The sequence below is a fragment of the Syngnathus typhle genome, linkage group LG20, assembly GCF_033458585.1.
Source record: "Syngnathus typhle isolate RoL2023-S1 ecotype Sweden linkage group LG20, RoL_Styp_1.0, whole genome shotgun sequence".
NCBI classification, from domain to species: domain Eukaryota; kingdom Metazoa; phylum Chordata; class Actinopteri; order Syngnathiformes; family Syngnathidae; genus Syngnathus; species Syngnathus typhle.
In genome coordinates, this window is record NC_083757.1 from 7,265,702 (window position 1) to 7,281,858 (window position 16,157).

Here is a 16,157-nt window from a genome sequence, read left to right on the forward strand (position 1 = left end):
CGTGGCAGACTCGGAGGCCAGGACGAGGCGTGTTTGCTGTTGCTTTTGTTGCGCTTTATGTCTTTGCGCGTCCGATTCCGTTTAATTGACGAGAGGCTTGATGGTGAAGAATTGAATGATGGTTGTTAGGTAGGCCACTTGATTAAGTACACATGCAGGAGGAAGGCGATCAAGTTGTAAGGTGACATCACGGCTGCGTTAGCAAGCCCCGGCTTATCTGGGCCTTCTGCTAATCAGTGACTAAGGTCACGCCTGCGCGGTCCAGAGGTCGCCTGCCGTCATCCTCCACATCATTTTCCTGGCTGGCGCGCTCCATGAAGGCATCGCGGAAGAAGAAGCAGCAGCTCGTCCTCGTGAGTAGCTCGCCTTCGCTTTGCCTGGCAACTGCAGTGTTGGTAAAGATGATGAAGCCAACTTGGAAGAAAGCTCACGTTGCTTTTTCCCCCTACGGAGTGAACGAACAAAACTATCCAAGGCATCCCACGTCACGGCAAATCTGCGACGGGAAACTCGAGAAACAAACCAAGGAGCTCATTTCCAATCAGGCATTTGTGCTTCTCAGCGGAAGGTCATTGATGACATCATCATGATGGGCACAAAAAGATCAGCCGAAAAAAGCTACTGTGGCTGGAAAAAGTCTACACACCCGGGGCGAAACGCGAGCTTTTGCCGATGGATGAAAACGAGGCGGTTATTTCAAAATACGTTGACCTTTGACCCGTACGGCTCAATTAAACGCAAGATATGTAGTGGCTGCTTGGCTTGGTCCAACATGGTCACGTGACACAACGCAAAGCTACAACAACTGAACTTAGAAAGAGTGACGCTACCCGCCGTCACCTTCCCCCTGATCAAAATACTCATCTGTTGCGTCTAAACCGCTTTGACAAGTCTCGGGCACTAGCAAACTCACATTGACCTCCAAACCCGGCCTGAGTGTGCAGACCCTCTCCTACCTGAGAGGGCGTGTGTACGTTCATCACAGACCAATCACAATGGAGCTGGTGTTCACCGGGAATCGTCCCTATTTAATGCGCTGCTCGTTAACAAATACGCTTCAGCTGTTCTCGGGTGGGGGAGTGTCGCCATTTGTCACCGCCAAAGCTCTCCACTTGTTAGAGCACCTGCTGTTACTCTCGATCGCGATGGCGCCCTGCTCACCCGTAAGTGTGTCCTCTGTTCCTTCCAATTTTTCGTTTTGAAAGTTAAGTGAAGGCAACGTTCGTGTCGCGGATCATTGGCCGAGTCACGCGGCGGAAAAAGAAGACAACGAGCTCAGCTTTCCGCCTGGTCAATATCGACGCAATATCGAGACAAACTCGCTTATAACCGCCATCAAACTTTCAGCCCAAAACAACAAATCAAGATGTTGGTTCCCCTCACAAGTCGTTCATTCAAGCTCCCACGGCAGAATGTTTTTTTTCCCTTGTCTTTGTAGTTTTTCATTTTGCAGCAGGTTAATTAGTGTTGGAAAGGCCTGCTTGAGTTGGCTGACAATTGAGTTTGTCCTGAAGGCCAAAGCTGAAAATGAGCTTTGCTGCCACCGGGTGGCGCTTGTCCTGGCCCCCACGTCTTGTTGCCAAATGTCTTCATTTCATTGTCTTGCGTTCATGTTGTGTTGCATGTAGAACTTGGTTCCTGCTGTGACGTTTGTTGTCTTTGCCAGGTGGGCGTCCTGTCCGTGTCGCTGGTGACTCTGATCCTGGGCCTCGGACTGGGACTGGGTCTGAAACTGCAGGACTGTCAAGACCAAGGTGACCTCCCGTGCGGGCACCTCGCGCACGTTCAGAGTGGGTTCCGTGGCGCCAAATGTACGCGAGCAGAAGGGCCTTCGAGTGTTTAAAGAAATTCCAATTCATCAAATTCCAGGCCGCCTTGGCGGCAATCATTCACTCGTGCCTTGCTCATGAGCTCCTCGAACATTCCACTGGCTCCACAGCGTGTCGTCGGGACAGAGCGGATGGCTGGAGAGGCGTTTGTTGATAAAGATCTTTACAGAGGCGCTGTAAAGTTGAGTCCTCCAATAAAACTGAGGCTTAGAGCACTTAATGACCTCATTGCCACGTGGCCCATCAACAGCAAGCAATGACTAATCAGTTATATCTTTTGATGCTTTCCGCAGAAAGCACGGCATAAATATTGCGTGCGAGGTGCAGGGATGGCTTTTGGGGTCACCTGTATGCTAGTCTGAGAGACCTAGAAGGCGGCCAATATTAGCTAGCGTTAGCCACTGTGTGTGTCGCACGGCACGCTCCATCAAGCGTTGAACATTATTGGAGTTACCGCGGAAAGGCACGCGATTGTGTCTCGTCAGGGGTTTCCAAAGCGTCGATTGAGCAGCAACTTCTTGGCGACCAATGAACGCAAAGGGAAGACCCCATGTGTGAGTCATTTGGTGTCGTCCATACCCCAGTGGCACCGCTGCAGACGTGCAGGAACCGGTGCTACCAGCCGTATGACGGCGCCACGCCTGGCTGCAGATGTGACGACGCCTGCCAGGGGAGTGGGACCTGTTGCCATGACTACCACGACCTTTGCAAAGCCCCTGGTGAGAGGTTGCCAACCTACGCAAACTGTCCGGCTGGCTGACGCGCTTGTGTGCAGGTGAACTTTGGGAGTGCACGCGTGTGCGCTGCGGCGAGACGAGGCTGTCCACCAGCAGGTGTCACTGTTCGGAGGACTGCGCCGCAAATTCGGACTGCTGCAGCAACTACAGACACATCTGCCAGGGTGAGATGCCGCAGTGTGTGCGCCAGCCACGCGTTGCGGTGCATCATCATGTGACTTGTCCGTGTTGGCAGGCGAGCCCGAATGGGTGGAAGACGAGTGCGACAACCTGTCACGCCCCTTCTGTCCGCCAGGGTACAGCGCATGCGCACATGCAGTCGCATGCACTAGGTAGTGCCTCCGCAGGCGCGATGTGGCATGACGGGCGGTGTCTTTCTTTGCTAGCTTCCAGCGCCAGCCTCTGCTTCTGGTGTCTCTAGACGGCCTGCGAGCAGACTACCTGCGTCTTTGGAGCCCGCTCATCCCGGTTCTCAGCAAACTCAGTGAGTCATCAACCGCTTGCCGCCGCTGCTGCTGCTGCTGCCGCTGGTGCTGCTGCCTCAGACTTTGACCACTGTGAATATTGTCTACAGAACAATGTCTCACAGCGAGTCAACTCTTGAGGCCATGCCGTGACTTTGCTCCTCACGTAGTGCAGAAAAAACACCTCATCTTTGTTGGGGTGTGATGGTGATATTGTTAGGGTAATATTTTTCCCTCTCCTCCCTTAAGAAAAATGTGGAACGTCGACACCTTATATGCAGTCAGCCTTTCCCACCAAGACTTTTCCCAACCACTACAGCATTGTCACGGTAACAAAAACACACAGACAAGGGCACACAGTCAAGGTTGAACTGATATCATCCCTATTGACAACACGCACGCACGCACGCACGCACACACGCACACACACCAGGGTCTGTATCCTGAATCCAACGGTTTGATTGACAACGTGATGTACGATCCTGTGATGGATGCCATTTTCACCTTGTCGAGTCCGGAGAAGGAGAACCCTGCATGGTATCTAGGACAACCGGTGAGTGGACTAATTTGGACGGGTGCATGTGTGCGTCACTTATGGCTGAGCGGGATTTCCTCTCCAGGTTTGGCACACGGCAAAGTATCAGGGCCTAAAGTCTGGAACTTTCTTCTGGCCCGGATCGGACGTGAAAATAAACGGAAGCTTCCCAGACATCTACCGGCCATACGACGGGTACGCGGCCAGACTCTTCCTGAGCCACTGCCAAAGGAACGGCGAGCTAATGGGCTGCGTTTGACTTGCAGGAAAATCCCATTCGAGGAGCGAGTCCTGACAGTGTTGAAGTGGCTCCAGCTGCCGGCCGCTCAAAGGTGACTCGACTTTCGGTCCGCGCCTGCAACCCGTGAGCCGCGTTGTCATGTGCCGTACGGTCTCCTCCAGACCGGACTTCTACACCCTCTACCTGGAGGAGCCAGACAAATCGGGACACAGCTTCGGTCCTGTCAGCGGGGGGGTATGTCCAAACCGTGATTGACACTGAGCTCCAATGATGTGAATGAATAATGTTACTTGGCCACAGGTAGCGCAGGCCATTAAAGGCGTGGACAAGATGATCGGTCAGCTGATGAACGGACTCAAGCAAATGGGGCTTCACCGCTGCGTCAACGTCATAGTGGTGGCTGATCACGGTAACTGCAACGAGGCTCTTGTCGGGCGAGGCGGAGAATAACTTTGCCGCGCGTGCTGACAGGCATGGAGGAAACCAGCTGCGACAGGAAGGAAAACCTGCAGGAGTTTCTGGGCCACGTGGATGACTACATCGCTACCGAGGGCCCCTTTGGACGCATCCGGGCCAAGAACGCCGACTGTGAGTGGAGGGGCTTTATTAGGGCGCCCAAAAGCCAAGCCCGAGCACTATTTGAACTCTGGTCAAAAGTGAGATTCTCTTTGGCGCAGGTATTTGAAAGTAGTCCGGGTTCTGAGCGAGTAAGAACGAGTAACCCCCCTCTAAATCACTGGTGTCAAACTCAAGGCCCGGGGGCCAGAAATGGCCCACCACATCATTTTATGTGGCCCGCGAAGACAAATTGTGTGTCATTACTAGAATATCAAATTGTCTTCACCTTTAATATCTTTTTGTAAATATTTGACCAGTTTTTACTAGTCTCATTTGAAAATGAGTTGTCAGTTTGTTTTGTAGCTTTTACTGTATATAATAAAGACCTCATACATTTATTTGGGTTGACACTCATAATGGCCCTCTGAAAGAAGCTATGACTACAATGCGGCCCATGAAAAAAATGAGTTTGACACCCCTGCTCTAAATGAAGACCGCACATTAACATGAGCGTGAACGACTCGTAGCAAGCTCTTTAACGTCCGTTTGTGTTTCAGTGGATGCAGCTGGCATTGTTGCCAACTTGACGGTGAGCACAAATACCACGTCGAAGATGCCATGTGCACGGGTGGGAGCGACGTTGCGCTTGTTGCCTTTTTAGTGCAAGCGTGCGACGCAGAAGCTGCGGCCGTACTTGAAGTGGCACCTGCCCAAACGGCTTCACTTCGCCAACAGCCGTCGTATTGAAGATGTCAATGTGCTGGTGGAGCCAAAATGGCTGCTGGAAAGGTAGGCAGGCGCGCCCCGGTCTGCCCCGCCCGCACCTGTTCCAGAGTCACGGCACCGCTCTGCTGTCAGGCTTCCAGGCTCGCTGCGCTTCTGCGACGGCGGCCAGCACGGCTACGACAACGATGTGGCCAGCATGCACGTGAGTCAGTTCACGTGCTAGGATGCTAACGAGGCAGCGTGGCAACTCTGCTCTGATCCCTCCGCCAGGCTATGTTCGTTGCTTACGGGCCAAAGTTTGTCTCTCGCACGGAAGTGGAACCCTTCGCCAACATCGAGCTCTACAACCTCATGTGCGGTCAGTCCGCGCTGCCGCCGCCACACTGGCTCGTGACTCCTATGACCTTTGCAACCCATGTGAGTGCAGACGTGCTGCAGATCTCACCAGCCGCCAACAACGGCACGCACGGCAGCCTGAACCACATGCTGCGACAGCCCTTCTACTCGCCCACGCCCCTGCCAGAGCGCAGCGCACCCACCGAGTGCAGCCTTAGCAGTCTACAGCCGCAAGACCCGTTGGGCTGCTCCTGCCCCAGCATGGTGCGTCCGGTGGCGGCGCGCCTCCTCTTGCGTCAGATTCCGGTCCTCTAACTGTTACCAGGCTTGTTACTGTTGGTGGCACTGTTTTCAGTCCTGCTCTGCTGGTACACTTAGTGGGACTAGGACCAGTTGTTGTTACTGCGTCTTTCGTTTTGAGTTGCTGGCGCTGTTAGACTTAGGTTACTGCCGGTTCTCCTCTAGCTGTTAGCTTTAGCATTCATGGAACTGTTATCGTTGTGTTTTTGTGCTTCCTGCCGGGTGCGCTCCTCAGAGCGTGGACGCTGTCGAGACCGCCAACCGTCGCCTCAACATGACATCCGCTCAAGGTGAGGCCATTACTACTGTGGCGTCTGGTTGCTACCTCTGTCCAAATTAACCTTGCACCCCTTCCCATTCCTGCAGAAGCGGTGGCACGGCGCAAACACCTGATGTTCGGCCGGCCACGCTTGCTGAGGCCCGGGGAACGCTACTGCATCCTCCACCAGGAGGCGTTTCTCAGCGCCTACAGCCGTGACCTGAAGATGCCGTTGTGGAGTTCTTTCAACATGGACGCGCCGGTACGCCAGCCGTAGCTGCAGCGCTCTGGATTAGATTCGATGGCTGCCTTTTGATGTTCCCCTTTTGGCAGAGCAACTCTGAGCCGCTGCCGCCTATCGGGGCGGACTGCCTGCGGGCTGACGTCCGGATACCCCCATCTGACAGTCGTGGTTGTGAGGACTATGGACACTTGTCCCGTGCCTTCCTCTACCCGCCTGGTACGCCTGGGCCAGAGTCTGCGCCCTGAGCCACAATAAGCTCAAATGACCTTTGTCGCGTTGCAGGTCTGACCCTGAAGGAGGCGGAGCGCTATGACGCCTTGCTGAGCAGCCACCTGGTGCCCATGTACCCGCAGTTTCACAGTACGTTGTTGCGTGGAGTCGCGAGACGTGGAATGGTCGCTGTCCGTGACTGCCGCCAATACTCTTTCCACCGCTTTGCTGAACACGCCATTACTAAGTCCAGCGATCCAAAGCATTCTCAGCATGCCAGCCGCTAGCCTCTGCCAGTGGCTAATGCTAACAGCAAGGCTCGATATGAATTCATTTTGGCAGGCAGTCTGTGCACTGTGGAAGCAGTGGCTGGCCACCCAGAGGAGGAAAAGATTCCCTGCAGCTTGCATGGAGCTGTTTTGAAGCGTTTTGTTGTGCATTCCCTGGCCACCAAGAGGCAGTGTCATACTGGCACAAGCACGCATACGAGACCTTTTCGAATCAATCTCGAGCTAGTCGTCTATCGCTCGAGATAAACTGTCGTCATGATGTTTTCACAATACTCATTGCTTTTTTTTTTTCTTTTACCCCCCCCCTCCTCAAACATTTGCACATGATGCCCGCCACTGCTGCTAAAATTGGCGACGTCCCTACTTCAATAGAAACCCTCCAATTCAGTTCTGAAAAGCAAAAGTTTTCGTGTTTTGTTGAAGGTGACGATGCAAAGAATGTATTTCATACTTGTGTCCCATCCTTTCCACTTTAGGGATCTGGACGTATTTCCAGGGCATGCTGCTCAAGAAGTACGCCGGCGTCTACAATGGCATCAACGTGCTAACTGGCCCCGTCTTCGACTACGACCATGACGGACGCCGCGACCGACTCGAGCTCATTGAGCGGTACAAAAAAAAAAAGAAAAAATGCACACAGACTAGGCTCGAGTCTGTGTTCACACTTTTTATTCAATTTAGTTTGCAAGTTCAGTTAGCTGACACGTTTTTGAGTTTCAATCCAAAACTTGAATGAGTGAGGTTGAGAAAATTAAAGGCGGTGCCATTGAATGGCCGGTACTGAGACAAAGTCCATGGTGGGCCGTCTGTCGGCACGCACTTTAACCATGCGGCTGTGTCACCCAGGTGGGCAACCCCGGGCAACGTGTCTGTGCCCACACATTACTTTGCCGTGCTGAGCAGCTGCCGCAACGCCAGCCGCCCGCTGCCAGAATGTGAGGGAGCGCTGCGCGCCGTCGCCTTCCTGCTGCCTCACAGAGTTGACAACTCCGAGAACTGCCAGGTAGTGCCGACCGCCGTGCCATCGGGCTGCCGTGACGGCAACATTAAAACTGATTGCCCTTCAACAGAGCGACAAAGACGAAGCTTCCTGGGTGGAAGATCACATTTGGTTCCACCAAGCTCGCGTGCGAGACGTGGAGTGGATCACAGGACTGGATTTCTACCAGGAGAGTAACAGACCACTCCCTGAGCTCCTGCGACTCAAGACCCGCCCCACAGCTGCCAATCAAAAGCCATAACCAAGACAGGCGTTGTCTTTTTTGGCTTCACTGTGTGCAAATGTCACTACAGTCAATAAAGTTTTGAGGCACAAGCTGACAAAGAGTTCAAGTGACTTTGTGCTTTTATTATATTATTTTATGTGCCTTTAAGTTACAAGCTACAACGCAGCTACAAGCTATGCCGAAAACTGCAAGCTACAAGCCGCAAAGCTACAGAACAGAAAACATCATGCCTGGAGATAGACACAACGGTCGACCTTGGAAACAAGGAACCTCCTCATGACCAGCATTGACGGTCCTACAGAAATGTGTTCAGCTGTGGCTGAACCACATCTAGCCAAGCCTGTAACTGCCTTGTAGCCATGATAAGAAGAAGATGTGCCTTGTCAAAAGTCTGTCGTGTCCGAGGGACGGCAGGCTTCTCCCACCTCATTACCAGCTGCTACTCGTCCAATGTGATGAGTTGATAAAAACGCAAACTCCTAACCTGACGTTCAACAGAGTGGAAATGTTCTTCGCTTTTGTCCTGGTTAAATCATACCACGGATGTTTGAGCCCCCCTTTTTCTTTCAGACCGGTATTGGTGCAAGTAGATGCTACCGGCCGATACAGAGTAGCGATAGCTTGAATACATTAACAACAATGACAAAATGTAGCGACGTTGTCGAGGTCCAGCTTCTGGAAGGGAAGACTTATTTTTTATTTTTTCAATGTTCCGAAATGATCTCAAGTGCTCTCATTTCAAACTTTTATTATGTTGTAACCATCAAGTGGAATGAACCATGAATGCTGGCTAAAACAAACCTGGCAAAATAAGCCAATTGAAACAGAAATGAACGAGCAATGGTTAAAGAAAGAACAGATTAGCCAGTCAGGGTGTTTGGACTTTTTTTTTTTCGCTATGAACAGCAAACGGGTTCATCCCAAAGTCAAGTAACCGTTATTTTGTTGAGTGTGTTAAATAAGACATGGGAGCCAGACGTAAATGAAAAGCGGGGAGGCGAGGCGCCAGAAGCAATGGGGGTAAACAAAAAGTCAGTGAGCTGAACCAAAGCTATCGTGAGGTGCGCATGTCCGTGTTTTGTTTGCTGTATTTAGCCACGCCCACTTGCTTTCTATTCAGGAACGGCAGGCGGCAATGAAGGTCGTACGGAGTTCTGTCTCTTTGTCAGACATCAGCAAGTCGGCCATCTCTCGGTGGGGTGTCTCTCGTGGGTCGCTCGGTCTCCTGGTTGGGTGTCTGTCGTTCAGCTGTCAGTCAGTCGGGTGTCAGACGCTCGGGCTGCTTTCTGTCAGGTGTCTGTGCCGGTCGGGTCAGGTGTCGGTTGGTCAGGCGTCGGTGAAATGGCTGTCTTGCATCTGTTCTTGTCTGGGTGCCGGGAGGTTTGACGTCAGCCGCTCCTGCGTTTCTCGCCAAGGCACGAGCCAAGTCATGCGGGCCTCAGTCATCCAGCTCAAAGGTGTGCAGGTACGTCTTGAAGCTGAGGATGCCGCTGTAGCTCTGGTTGTGGGCCCGATAGAGGTCGAGCCCGCTGAGGATCTCTACGTCTCGAACCCTGGCCGTGTGAAGCTGCAGCAGCTCCTCCACCCAAAGATGCTCACCGCCTTCGCCCTGTGCGTCAGCGGCAACACATCAGCGGGCGCAGGCCAGACCAGCCGCCTGGCCAACCGCCAGGCCAGCTGCCAACCTCCGAAGGAGTGCGAAACTCACCTTGCAGGTCTCGCTGTTGTTGTCAAGGTGAGGAATCAGGAAGGAGAAGACGCTCAAGTCACCGTCGCACTCGTCTAGTGTTAGGTTGGCTTGCCGGCAGCTGGTCACCACGGTGAAGTAGTGGGTGGGCACAGGCGGCGTGCCAGTAGACCACCTGCACACAACTGCGCTTACTCTCACCGCCTCTTACGCGTGCAGTGGTCGCTTCCAAAACACAAGCGGGCGCACTCACTCTCGAATTTCCTCAAGGCTATCTCGGCGGCCGTCGTAGTTGTAGTCAAAGACAGGTCCGGCCAGGACATTGATGCCGCTCTTCTCCTGTGTGTAGCGCCTGAGCAGTGCCCCTTGCAGGTAACGCCAGATTCCTGTGGGCACGCACACATGCACTTGTCACCTGACCAAGAGTGCTGAGTCACGGCATCCAACAAAGAGGCAGTCATACGCCGCCCCTCGGCCAGGACAGCGCCTCCTTTGTCCGGCCCGCCGAGATATCACGCCGTGCACTGGACTTACGAGTGAAGGCGGGAAACATGGGCACAGTGTTGGTGATGAGTGACGCCTCGTATGTGGACTCGGGCGATGACGCCAACTCTGCGGACAGAAAAACAAAATCGAAGATGACTCGGCGCACGGGTGCCACCGCAACACGGCCGCCGGCCTGGTGTTTACCGGGCGGGAACAGGAAGCCGTAGCCTAGGAGGCCGTTACGCTCGTAGGCGCCACAGCTGGCGCTGTGCTCGGCCGACACTCGCCAGTCCATCCGCAGGCAGGGACCGCTGGCGGAAGCTGGCGGAAGAGGAGTTGCGTCCTCCTGGGAACAAACCACCCGGTCATGTGGATCCCAGCCAAAAAGCTCGCATGCAACCGTACCTGCGGCATCAGCGTGAAGGACGTCCACAGCGGCATGGCCAACTCGCGGCTATAGGCGCTGACAAAGTCCGAGTGATGCAGCAACGCGTAGCGTGCCTCGAACATGACAGCGGGGCGGCCGAACGGCAGCTGGGTTACGTCTGTAGGAAAAAGCACGAAGTGGAGCCCAAGCCTTTGGGGTGACTGAAGGATGGATGATCTTGGATGACCGTGAGCTTAGCCACATTGGGGCTGGCATTAGGGGCCACCAGACTTGGGATAGACCTACTGTAGTCATTGACGCCATCTTGAGTAGTGCTAAAGGCCTCCACGTTTTGCTCCACTTTGTTCTGAAAGCAAGCGCAAAGACGTCAAAAAGGCTTTTGGGCTCGTCGGCAAGGGTCGTCACCACGCGGGCCGACCTCGTCATCGCAGCTGCAGCCTAGGTCAAAGGTGAGGGGCGCCGCCTCCTCCTCCTGTGCGGGCGGCGACACCTCATCCGGCATGACGGGCTGGAAGGGCGGCGACTTCAGCATGGCGTTCAGGCTTCCGTGCGTCCCGTTGTTTGGCGCCGGCTTCAGGCCCAGAAGGTCTGTGATGCGGGAAGCGGCAGAGTGGCGCAGGGGTACGTGCATGCATGCGTGTGTTGTTAGCGTAGGCGTGACTCACCGCACATGACGTTGTAAAGCTCAATGTTGTCAAACTCGGGCACTTGAGTGTGAAAACGGAAACTGGGCCCGTGTCCCACGAAGATGGTCTACAAGCGGAGGAGAGGGAACTTGGTCAGAACCCGCATGGAAAACCGCAAGCACAAATCTAGTCAACGCACCCTCATGCTGGTGATTTTGTTGTCGAAGCCGTGGTCGCCGAAGAAGCCGCAGCGGGTGCGCATCTTTTCTGGCATTTTCCTGCAAGGTGGTCAAAACATTGAGGCTGCTCAATGCAAGATGTCACACGAGTCCATCCGCAGAAGAGCTCGCGGCCTGCAGGTGAGCATGCCTGCTGTTTCGCTTCCGTGGGGAAGCAAGGGAAAGGCAAGCGACATGGCACACGTGGTTTCTGTGCCACCAGCATGTTGCACTCGCAGGGCCACAGAGAGTAGGCGCCCTGTGGGGCATCACCTGGCAACGTGCCACTTCCTCTCCATCAGCAGGTGCACGTCCTCAATGCGGCGGTTGTTGGCGTAATGGAGTCTCTTGGGCAGATGTTGCTTGAGGTAAGGCGTGAAGTGCTGTGTGGCCGTCTTGCACTGTGAGCAACACAAGGTTAACGCCGCTCGCCGCCACCAGATGGGGCGCGGGGGACGCTTTCCTCACCGTCAGGTTGGCCACCACCTGCTGAGGGTCATCTGCGGGGCAGTACATAAGAGAACGTTGAAAACCTGACAAGTAGGAGGCAAGTGGCGCAGAAAGCCGAAGCTCAAGCCAACCAAGTGGACAGAGAGCAGCAATTGAGGAGGACCGCAACGGGAAACGGGATGTGTCAAGTTTGCGCAACAGAGCAAGCTGCCCTAAGCAGGAAGAAGGTGTGTGGGAAACGGATGCTCCACGGAGCGTACAAATCGCCGTGTATGGCCAGGCCGAAGCAAGCGTGAGGCCATGTGGCATACGTAGCAACCAGTCGAAGCTGAGCAACGCAGGCCTAACTCACAGGTGGCGGACTTGCCGTCCCGAGGCCGGATCCTGCCCAGCGAGCCCGGGATGAGGGTGATGTCATCGATGTTGAGCGGGTAGCTGCTGAGGAACTCGGTGCGGTCGCAGTGTGCCTCCTCCATGCCTGCGGGCTCATGGCGGCGTCGGCGTCAGAGGCCTCACCTGTCTCCCCGTGTTGAGCGGAGGGGGCCGGGCCTCACCGTGGTCACCCACGACAATGACATTGACGCAGCGGTGGAGGTTCATCTGCTTCAGGCCGTTCATAAGTTGACCGATCACGCCGTCAATCTGGCGCAGTGTGTTGTCCAGCTATTCCCGCATGCACCGACACACACACACACGCAGCAAAGTGTCTCTTAGTTTGCCTTTGGAATCTTTTTCTGCAAAGGATTTTTTTGCATGCGTCCATAACTTTGTGCATCCTCGTTTGGGTTATTTCATCCATTTTCATGATTGCCCCGCCCTTAAGCCCACCTCGCTGCTCAGCGGACCCCAGCGATGTCCGAACGTGTCGGGCTGCTCCGAGTGCACGGCGTAGACGTAAGGCCTAGTATATAACACACAACGGTGTTAAGAGCGTAGGCCAAGGCCGGCTGAAGCGCAACTGTGTCTTGGACCTGTGTTGGTCGGGCAGTTGCAGCCACTGCAGGATGGTGAGAATGCGTCTCTCTAGTTCGATAACCCTGAAACAATGTCAATGATGTCGTCAGCGGAGCCGTGTTCGCGGCAATGACGCCCAACGTTACCGAGTACATCGGGAACCCCGTCCAAATACCAAGGCCAGAAGAAGGTTCCGGCTTTGACGCCTTGTTCCTTGGCCGTGATCCAGATCTGTGGACAAGACCAATGCGTGACAGACACCTCAGAATAAGTGGCGTCACTTACCCCGCCCCGACCCCGTCGCCTAAACGCTTACCGGCTGCCCGCCCCACCAGCGATGGTTGAGCTTCTCTCGGGACCGCAGGTTGAATGTGGCGTTAAAGACCGGGTCGTACATGGTGTTCCCAACGATCCCGTGGGATTCCGGGTAGAGGCCCTGCAGAGTTGACGCAATGGGACGTCATAGACAGGTCGTGCTTGTCTGGACCGGGGCGGTTTGCCGGCAATTTTGGAATTCTCCTGAGGTACTGACATGTCACCACCCACCATAAAGCGGAGACGGCGCATGGCATGATGCGACCTCACAATAATGGCACGGGGTCCCTAGATGCCAATGACAACCTCGTGACAAACCTGACATGCCATACAGTGTATGTCGAGACTTCTGGGAGCTGAAGGTCCTGAGTTGATTCCGTACTGGCATGTTGGGACCTCACAAGCCTTATCTCCTAGCGTGCTGCCAAGGTATTAACAAGCTGTCTCGGGCCCTCTGGTGCATGACCACTGGTGGCCCCTAGTGGGCGCCGGTGTTGACACATGAATAGATCCCATGACTCACCGTGGCCAATGTGTACAAGTTTGGGAAGGTCTTGGTCGGGTAGACAGGCCGCATGTATGGAGCAGTCGTCCCGCATGATCCTGGTGGCAGAAACCTGTTAGCGTTAGCATAAGCCTGCAGAAGGCAAGGCCTGGCGCGAGGGAGTTGGGGTTGGGTTTGGTTGGTTGGGTTGGGTTGGCCAACCTACTGAGTTTCTGGATGTTGGGTGTGACGGAGACGCCCTTCTTCAGGTAGGATGCTCGGAAGCCGTCCACAGACAGCATGATGAGAGGCGGGCGAACAAAACTGTGGGGCGAAAAAGCCGACACACGTGTATTTGCCAACTCTGTTTGAGCCTCCTCCACCGCACTTTAGCGCTGATTGCTGGTTACTTCCTGCCGACTCACCCGGCAGGACACTCGGCACTGACCATCTCCTTGCAGTCTCCTTGGAGCCACGACTCCTCGCCTAGAAAGGAAGCAGAGTGAAAACCGAGTCGAGCAGGAAGTTTCTGGAACTACCTTTGCAAACAGCCTTGTAGTTGGAGCAGCAGTCTCCTTTCTCCAGACAGTCATCCGTGCAGTGACAGGCATGCTCGTCTATCCTGTCCTCGCCACAACGCTCCGGACGGCACTCGAAGCGTCCCGCTAGCCACACGGAGTGTGTGGGGGATCAAGACGGATAAGTGGTGCGGCCGTGCGGGAGTTCTGAGCGCCCTGCGGCGGTACTGACCCGTTTTGAGGCATTGCTGGTCAAAGTCAGAGCAGCAGCTGTAGTAGGTTTTACACAAGTTGTCACACCGACATCCCGGAGGCTCGGCTTCCTCCAGCTCGAAGCAGCGACCCTTGCACGAACCTGACGAGCTCACCCACTCCGACACTACTGTGGGAACCCGGGATGCCACGGGGAGGCGGGCCAACCCGGGAACACAAGGGACACCAGACAGTGAAGAAATGGACACGGTGGACCCTGGGGCGCACGGGAGCCCATATGGGTGCCACAACAACAGACCCAAAATGGCAGGAGGGGGGGGGCTGCCATAGACCCCAGGGACACAATGAAGTTCTGAGCGGGGACACCAGCCGGGGGAGACGATCTCACCTTTTGTGTGCACAGGCGTGCCATCTCCACCCTCAACGGTTCGGCTGGCTTGAAAGACGTACGCTGCGATGATGTCACCGCGCCACCCGCTCAACGCCAGCAGCAGCTGCACGCAGACGACACACTGCAGTGACCTCATCAAAAGCCACTTTGCCGTCTTTGTCGACACGCTCAAGTGCTGTGTTGTTTTTTTCCGTCTGCCATGAGAGGAAGAAAAACGAAAAAGGAAGAGCTGCTTACCAAATAGTTGATGAGCATGTTGGTCAGCCGGACAACAAAGTGAAAAGTGTCCAACGTCCGCCAGGAGAACTCAGTGCGCCTGTGCAAATCGATGTGAGAGCGGACTCTCTCCCTCTCTCTCTCCTTCTCTCTCTCTCTCTCTCTCTCTCTCTCTCTCTCTCTCTCTCTCTCTCTCTCTCTCTCTCTCTCTCTCTCTCTCTCGGCCTCTGTCGTCCTCCCGCCCCCGCTACGCACCCCTGTCCCCCCCCTCAACTGTGTCATTGTTTGTCTTGTCCAGCCAATGAACATGAGGGGGGGGGGTTGTGCGTGTGAAGGGTTGGCGGGGGTCTGTTCACGCTTTCTGATGGCCAATATCCACCTGATGTGTGACCTCTGACCCTTTTCTTTTTCGTTTGTCCATCAGAGTTCGTGTTTTAGGCGGAGACTAAACCATCATCAAACGCCACAGCAGCAAACACGCCTGACCAAGTTGACGCTGAGTGTGTGTGTGTGTGTGTGTGTGTGTGTGTGTGTGCGTGCGTGCGTGCGTGCGTGTGTGTGTGTGTGTGTGTGTGTGTGTGCGTGCGTGCGTGCGTGTATATGTGTCGTGTATGTGCATGCAAGGCACATTATTACGTTGACAGCACATCACTGTCATCCTTCCGGAAGGTTGCGTTCTTCCCTCTCAACTCATTCAACATTCTCCTCGTCTTACGTGGACCACACACACGCACACACACGCCTCAGGCCCGGATTATCTTCTTAAAGCAGGAGATGCTGTGATTAGCCCTGGCGGCGGCCGTCGCCTGAGGCTGAGCTTAGTGGTGTGATCCCAGCAGGAAGTTGGAGACTGAGGCGCACCTGGCCCACCCCTCCTCAGCGCCAGGCCTCCCTCGGCCACCTCAACTTTGGCCGCCAGCGTGCTGACTGCAGCTCGTCCAAACTGGACTGCCTCAGAAAACACGACATGCCCAAAAAAGTGAGTCGGCCATTTTGTAGCACTGCCGCAAGTGGGGCGAGTTTTGTGGCTCCATCACACAATTCATAAAGGGCTGTCTGCCGTCATGCTCTGTTAATGGACTTTTACTTTGGAGTCAAGGATCCCAAAGTCCGCGTTGGCCTTCCCAGGTGTAAAACCAAAAGATGACAGTGAGTGTGCTGACTCACACCAAAGTGTGCGTGTGTGTGCGTGTGTGTGTGTGCGTTTGTGCGTGTTTGTGTAGCGGCTCCAGCTCCACTTCATCTTGTTAGGTGCA

The 16,157-nt window shown here is 54.7% G+C and overlaps 2 protein-coding genes across 4 annotated transcripts; one reads left to right on the plus strand and one right to left on the minus strand.

Moving 5' to 3' along the window:
* The first annotated feature begins 22 nt into the window (after window positions 1–22).
* Window positions 23–8,044, plus strand: LOC133144483 (venom phosphodiesterase 1). Of its 3 annotated transcripts, none has more exons than XM_061267212.1 (25): window positions 23–353; window positions 1,667–1,754; window positions 2,414–2,548; window positions 2,605–2,730; window positions 2,802–2,862; window positions 2,953–3,050; window positions 3,280–3,359; window positions 3,464–3,583; window positions 3,651–3,760; window positions 3,832–3,897; window positions 3,968–4,040; window positions 4,107–4,215; window positions 4,278–4,394; window positions 4,922–4,953; window positions 5,026–5,153; window positions 5,223–5,292; window positions 5,361–5,448; window positions 5,518–5,690; window positions 5,962–6,016; window positions 6,093–6,247; window positions 6,319–6,445; window positions 6,512–6,589; window positions 7,206–7,338; window positions 7,576–7,732; window positions 7,800–8,044. In XM_061267212.1, the coding sequence occupies exons 1-25, from the start codon at window positions 315–317 to the stop codon at window positions 7,968–7,970; spliced, it is 2,589 nt and encodes an 862-aa protein (XP_061123196.1). In that variant the 5' UTR covers window positions 23–314; the 3' UTR covers window positions 7,971–8,044. The 3 variants fall into 3 exon arrangements, with proteins under 3 accessions (XP_061123196.1, XP_061123195.1, XP_061123194.1); XM_061267211.1 differs by lacking the exon at window positions 23–353 and adding an exon at window positions 384–1,163 and having other exon boundaries at window positions 6,096–6,247; XM_061267210.1 differs by lacking the exon at window positions 23–353 and adding an exon at window positions 385–1,163.
* Window positions 8,045–8,632: 588 nt separating this feature from the next.
* On the minus strand, window positions 8,633–15,031 carry LOC133144484 (ectonucleotide pyrophosphatase/phosphodiesterase family member 2-like). Its single transcript, XM_061267213.1, has 25 exons — window positions 14,923–15,031; window positions 14,683–14,788; window positions 14,314–14,463; window positions 14,103–14,228; window positions 13,989–14,049; window positions 13,790–13,887; window positions 13,603–13,682; window positions 13,081–13,200; window positions 12,940–12,995; window positions 12,782–12,847; window positions 12,639–12,711; window positions 12,365–12,473; window positions 12,163–12,288; window positions 11,829–11,860; window positions 11,634–11,761; window positions 11,342–11,420; window positions 11,182–11,269; window positions 10,935–11,104; window positions 10,802–10,862; window positions 10,534–10,673; window positions 10,333–10,474; window positions 10,177–10,254; window positions 9,896–10,028; window positions 9,664–9,817; window positions 8,633–9,564 (listed from the first exon to the last, which is right to left on the minus strand). Exons 1-25 carry the CDS (start codon window positions 14,938–14,940, stop codon window positions 9,394–9,396), a joined length of 2,565 nt encoding a protein of 854 aa, XP_061123197.1. The 5' UTR covers window positions 14,941–15,031; the 3' UTR covers window positions 8,633–9,393.
* Between the last annotated feature and the right edge of the window lie 1,126 nt (window positions 15,032–16,157).